Here is a 6,262-nt window from a genome sequence, read left to right as displayed (position 1 = left end):
ATTCAAAACAACAAATATAGAAAACAAGTTGCCACAGCAGCAGCAAGAAGAGACCAGAGGTCCAGAAGAACAGAACTGAAACGTGCCTCCATTTCTAAACCCAAATCCTTTATTACAAAGACCCTCTTAAATGCTCAAAGATCCTTTTTTTTTCAATATTTCGTGTTCCTCCACTCTCAACAGCTCTCGCAAATCTTAACATGTCTTCCACATTCATTCTTTAAGATTAGTGGGTTTCTTTACTCTTCATTCTTCTCTCTTAAAGTCTCAATCTTTATCCTCAAAATGCTCTGTTTCTCGTTCAAATCAATGTTTTAGTTACACCATCTTCACGGGTTTCCTTCCTTTTCCTTCATTTAAATCTTTTTACTCAATTTATCATTTATATTAATGTCTAAAGATCTCTACCCTTTGTTGCAGGTTTATACTTCGATTGGTAGAAAAGAGAGAGACACTTGAAGAAGTTAACTAACAAGAAGAGAGAACAAGTCTTCCTCTGTTATGGTGGGGACGATGGCAAACAATGGAAGAATCCGGTCAGCTTTTCCGGTGGCGAATGGATCTAAAGATCTGACGCCGGACAGTGCTCCGGTGAGCACGGCGGGATCTGAATGTGGTCAGGTTGAGTTCACAAGAGAAGACGTTGAAGCTCTTCTTAATGAGCGAATCAAGTACAAGAGCAAGTTCAACTACAAGGTTTCTACCTTTGATAATATGACTGATGTTTGAATTTGATAGTGTTGTGGTCATGGATAAGCATATCAATTAGGATTCTTAATACCAAAGAGTTTAAGTTAATAAATCTTGATTAAAGAAGTTTTGAGTTTTAAATAGTTTTACTGGCTTTTCTTGTTGGTTCATTTTGAAGAAGATTTAATTGTTATAAGACATTTTGTGGGACCTTTAGTTGGCATTAGCATTGAAGACTATGTTTTATGTGTTGATCCTTTGTGGTTCAATCTCTTAGGGGATTCACTTTTAGTTTGCTTACTGACTTTTCTCATTGGATCTGTTGGGGTTTTGAAGAAGATTTGAAATGTTATAAGACAACTTTTGCGGACAAAATAGTTTTTGTCTGTTTGATAAGAGCATTAAAGACTTTTTGTTTATGTGTTTGACCATTTTTGGTCTGAGAATTTTGAATTTTCACCTTGGTTTGGTGGTTGGTTTTGCAGGAAAGATGCGAGAACATGATGGAATATATAAAAAGACTTAGACTTTGCATCAGATGGTTTCAAGAACTTGAGCTGGACTACGCTTTTGAGCAAGAGAAGTTGAAGAACGCTTTGGTATTGAATGAGAAGCATTGTACTGATATGGGTGCGTTTTGCAAACTTGAGTTTAGTTTGTTGAAGTTTTGGGATATTAAACTTCAAAATTATTGCAATTTGATGACAGAGGCTAGCTTGAAACACAAAGAAGAGGAGCTTAATATGATCATTGAGGAACTGAGGAAGAATTTTGAATCTGCTCAAATCCAACTTGCTAAGGAACAAACAGAGAAATTGGTAAGAAAGCTGCTAGTTTCTAGTTTAAAACACTTGTTGTCTGATGTTTTTAATTTGCTTTTAGGCTGCAAATGATTCTCTTGTAAAAGAGAAAGAAGCAAGACATGCTGTTGAAAAGGCACAATCTGGTCTCACAGAAGAGCTAGGAAAAGCACAAGGAGAGCTTCAAACGGCTAATCAAAGGGTCAGTAAAACTCAATAAAAAAAAAAGAGGATCAGAAAAATGTCACCTAATGACTTTTTGTGGGTTTTTGTTCAGATACAATCAGTAAATGACATGTACAAACTGTTGCAAGAGTATAACTCAAGCTTGCAGCTGTATAACAGCAAGCTACAAGGTGACCTTGATGAAGCTCATGAAACTATAAAACGCGGCGAGAAAGAAAGGACTGAGATTGTTGAGAACATTGGCAACTTGAAGGGTCAATTCTCAGCATTGCAGGATCAGCTTGCTGCTTCTAAGGTGTTTCATACATTATTATTTATTTTTAATACAAGGAGTTTGGGCAGAAACATGTAATCCTTGAGGTCCGAAACCACATCATGTAATATTAGTTTTGTCCCAGCGGAACTGGGGACCTCTGACACAATTGTCAGGTCCTTTCGAATTGAGCTAATGACCTCTGGTTCATACTCCATTTTAATTCGTCCAGTAGATAATATATGTTAAGTAGTCATCAGAATATGATTGTGTGTCTTGTTTCTTTTCTTGGCTAGGCTTCTCAAGATGATATCATGAAGCAGAAAGCTGAATTGGTAAACGAAGTTGCGAGTCTCAAGGTGGAGCTTCAGCAGGCTAAAGATCAACGTGACTACCACTTAACAGAACTAAAAACCTTACAAACTGAGGCAAACAAGTACAATGACTTCAAAGACACCATAACCGAGCTCGAGGTTGCCTATACTTTCATATCTTCTTGCCAAGATCTACTGCAGATTATTTTCTACTAAGATGATTTTAAATTTTTGGTCCAGACCACTTGTTCTTCCCAGAGTAACCAGATACAGGAGTTGCAAGACCGACTAGTATCTTGTGATAGGAGACTTCAGGTTTCATCACATTTCTCAAGTGGCTGCATTATATTTTTTCCAAGTTTTCTGATACCATTTTTGATTTTTTTATGGTTTATTAGATGTCTGATCTAACTACATTTGAGAAAATGAACGAGTTTGAAGACCAGAAGCAAACCATTATCGATCTCAAAAGCCGCGTGGAAGAAGCAGAGCTTAAACTCGTTGAAGGAGAGAAACTAAGGAAGAAGCTACACAATACTATTCTTGTATGATCCTCTTTAAGTAACCTCTGCCACCTTTTGTGTAAGCTATGCCTGAAGCCTGATCACTGTTTTGTCTCTCATCTTACAGGAACTGAAAGGGAACATACGTGTGTTCTGTAGAGTTAGACCTCTATTACCAGGAGAGAACAACGGTGATGAGGGGAAGACCATATCTTACCCAGCATCTCTAGAACTACTTGGTCGCGGTATTGACTTGATGCAAAATGGTATGAAACTAATTAAAACCTCTGGCTCTTGTGGAAATGACACAGTTTTATTTGAAAAAACATTTGTTGTTGTGTGTGTTTGCTATGGACAGCGCAAAAGCATTCGTTCACATTCGATAAGGTGTTTCTGCCTAATACAACACAAGAAGACGTTTTCATTGAGATCTCTCAACTCGTTCAAAGTGCTCTCGATGGTTACAAGGTAATGTAAATGGAAACAAATTCTATTATGCTGTTTGTTGCTTTTTTTTTTTGCTAAGAAAAAAAAAGATTGTTTCACCTCTTTGACTGGAATCCAAACAATGTAAATTAGATAGTCTCTCTCAACAAATATTAAACTCGAGAAGCGGAATGCCTACTAGACACTCCTTTACCACTAGACCAATTGGTCTGTTTGTTGCATTAAGCTGATACTAATTCATTTTGCAGGTGTGCATTTTTGCATATGGACAAACCGGTTCGGGTAAGACTTACACAATGATGGGTAAGCCAGGGAATGCTGAGGAGAAAGGACTGATCCCAAGATGTTTGGAGCAAATATTTGAGACGAGGCAGTCTCTTAGATCTCAAGGTTGGAAGTACGAATTGCAGGTAAGTAGCAATAAGTAAGATACATCCTTTTGGTTAAAATCAATATGTAACTTACCTAGTCTTGTTTCATGTGCGTAGGTTTCTATGTTGGAGATATACAATGAAACGATCAGAGATCTCTTGTCGACAAACAAAGAAGCAGTGAGAACAGACAACGGTGTATCTCCACAGAAACATGCTATTAAACATGATGCTCATGGGAACACACATGTCGCTGAGCTTACTATATTGGATGTTAAAAGCTCCCGAGAGGTTTCATTCCTCTTGGACCACGCTGCTCGTAACAGGTGAACAGCTAAAAGTGAAACCCATTAACAGATGGGTTATGGTTTTATAAACGTTGGTTTCTTTTCTTTCCTTTTCTAGATCGGTGGGGAAGACTCAGATGAACGAGCAGTCTTCAAGAAGCCATTTCGTTTTCACGTTAAGAATCTCAGGTGTTAACGAGGTATCTATTAACTAAGCTGGTCCTTTTTTCTTGCTGAGCTTGGCTTCTGTTTTATAAACCAAACTGTTTTGTGCTCTTGTTCTTACAGAGCACTGAGCAGCAAGTACAAGGGGTCTTGAACCTGATTGATCTTGCAGGGAGTGAGCGTTTGTCCAAGAGTGGATCAACTGGAGATAGACTTAAAGAAACTCAAGTAAGCTCTTTAAAGAAAAACATAAAACAACATTATGATTCTTGTAACTGTAGCTTAGTAAACATTCTTTATTTCTTTAGGCAATCAACAAAAGCTTGTCGTCTCTTGGTGATGTCATCTTCGCCTTAGCAAAGAAAGATGATCATGTTCCATTCCGAAACTCGAAGCTGACTTATCTTCTCCAGGTACTTAAACTACTTTACAAAATAACAACATACATTATTATCAAAAGATTGTGTTTCTTACTATGTCTTCATTTGTAATTATTCAGCCTTGCTTAGGTGGTGACTCGAAGACTCTGATGTTTGTGAACATTGCTCCTGAATCTTCTTCAACCGGTGAGTCTCTCTGCTCGCTGAGATTCGCAGCGAGAGTGAATGCTTGTGAGATTGGAACTCCGCGTAGGCAGACTAACATCATCAAACCATTGGATCGTTTGAGTCTTGGATGAGAGAAAAAGAGAGATGTGTGAAGCTGAAGGCATCATTCTCTTAAGTTAATTACATGAATGTTTGTACTTTTGGATGGAAGGATGAGATGATTCTAACGGGAAAACACACACAAAGACCTTTTGGTTGTAATCTGTGTATAGTTTGGTTTAGCATTTTTATATACATGTTGTTTGGTTTAGCTTGTGTTTGGATTCAGGTTTTTTCTTTCTTTCTGGGGTTCACAACATTAATTTCTCTTTGTTATTGATCAGTGAACCTGGTGTAAAAGTCTAATGTTAATGTTTGATCAAAAATTGAGACTAGCGATTATGGTTGGTCTGAACTAAAACTTGTGAAACATCAATTTTATACTCTTACTTTAGATTACAATGTTTACTTTTTAATATTTTTGTCAGAACTTGGATTTTTTATTGGTTATGGCATTCAGCCATTCACCAACTTTGGCACGGCTCTCATTATGTACAAACAATTCAGCTTGTAGTCGAGTAGTTACTTTTGTTATTAAGGTTATTGAGTCGGTGTTATCAACAGATTCATTTCGATTTGTACAGTATGTGGTATTGGTGTGTGAATTTTTTTGAGAAAAGGAAAAAGTTGATAGTGATAGGATCATACTCTGTTATCTCAAAATTGATGGTTAACATTAGTATACTTTCCTGTTTTTAAAGTATATTTACCAAACTCTTTTAAGTCATGCATGGAAATGTACCGTTTTCTAATGACGTTGCATGTGCCTATACCACTAACAAAAAAAACATGATAAATAATTTTTTTTACAAAAACAAGCTATCATATCAATAATTGAACGGGGACGATATATATTTTTTTTTTTGGTTATTCGGGGACGATATACTTGATATATAGATTGAACATATCGCGATCGCGATATGTTAAACATGTAATGTATGTTTTCCTGTTGAGATGTAGCTAATGTTTTTAGCTTTAGTTAATTTCTATTAACTATTGACAACCATAAAAATTACTTCTTTCAAAAAAAAAATCATAAAAATTACTAATCATGCTTTATCTAGTTTTTAAAGTTAAAACAAAAATTAAAAAAAAATAATTTTTGCAACTTTTTTTTTCTTAAAACATTATTTACTAAGCTATAAAAACAAAATATTGCTTTAGAAATATCTTTTCATTTTAATTCTTTTTCATCATTTAATTCATATAGCTACATCATATATAACTACATCCAAAAATCCTCCAAACTAAATTTTACATTAAAATTTCTGCAACTATAGACCAACCAATCATCTATTTAGGGCATGACTGGTTTTTCCGCTATCACCCGCAAACGTAACTTTTGCGGTTGGTTGCGTTTGTTGGCGTTTACAACAATCACTCAAACCATTCTAAACCGTTTCAAACCGCTCTAAACCTCTTAAATTCAAAAGTTGGTTCCAGCTATCATTTGCGGTTGCGGAAAGGTAATTTTTTCTTTTAAAAAAAACAATATAAATACAAAAATAAAAATAGAAATTTTAAATTGAAATAATAGAAATACTAAAATACATCTATTATATTTTAATTTATATCATAAATTTTTAAAATAAAAATATT

The 6,262-nt window shown here is 35.5% G+C and overlaps 1 protein-coding gene across 2 annotated transcripts; it reads left to right on the top strand.

The window, feature by feature from the left end:
* Positions 1 to 4,996, top strand: LOC106319256 (kinesin-3-like). Of its 2 annotated transcripts, none has more exons than XM_013757543.1 (17): positions 1 to 229; positions 421 to 696; positions 1,176 to 1,320; positions 1,399 to 1,508; positions 1,573 to 1,692; positions 1,768 to 1,971; positions 2,226 to 2,402; positions 2,484 to 2,558; positions 2,642 to 2,788; positions 2,874 to 3,012; positions 3,105 to 3,214; positions 3,442 to 3,603; positions 3,682 to 3,890; positions 3,970 to 4,051; positions 4,140 to 4,244; positions 4,325 to 4,429; positions 4,516 to 4,996. In XM_013757543.1, exons 2-17 carry the CDS (start codon positions 502 to 504, stop codon positions 4,693 to 4,695), a joined length of 2,265 nt encoding a protein of 754 aa, XP_013612997.1. In that variant the 5' UTR covers positions 1 to 229; positions 421 to 501; the 3' UTR covers positions 4,696 to 4,996. The 2 variants fall into 2 exon arrangements, with proteins under 2 accessions (XP_013612997.1, XP_013612990.1); XM_013757536.1 differs by having other exon boundaries at positions 2 to 335.
* Positions 4,997 to 6,262: the final 1,266 nt, after the last annotated feature.

Source organism: Brassica oleracea, chromosome C2, assembly GCF_000695525.1.
Source record: "Brassica oleracea var. oleracea cultivar TO1000 chromosome C2, BOL, whole genome shotgun sequence".
In the NCBI taxonomy this organism is placed as follows: Eukaryota; Viridiplantae; Streptophyta; class Magnoliopsida; order Brassicales; family Brassicaceae; genus Brassica; species Brassica oleracea.
Note: the sequence above shows the minus strand (reverse complement) of the source record. Positions and strands in the feature narration are given on the sequence as shown.

Bases quoted from the DNA above. Each gene is read 5' to 3' on its own strand.
- LOC106319256 (XM_013757543.1), top strand. From the start codon at position 502: ATGGTGGGGACGATGGCAAACAATGGAAGAATCCGGTCAGCTTTTCCG. The intron at 1,321-1,398 runs GTGCGTTTTGCA...ATTTGATGACAG, and splicing joins GAAGCATTGTACTGATATGG to AGGCTAGCTTGAAACACAAA. The intron at 3,013-3,104 runs GTATGAAACTAA...TGCTATGGACAG, and splicing joins TATTGACTTGATGCAAAATG to CGCAAAAGCATTCGTTCACA.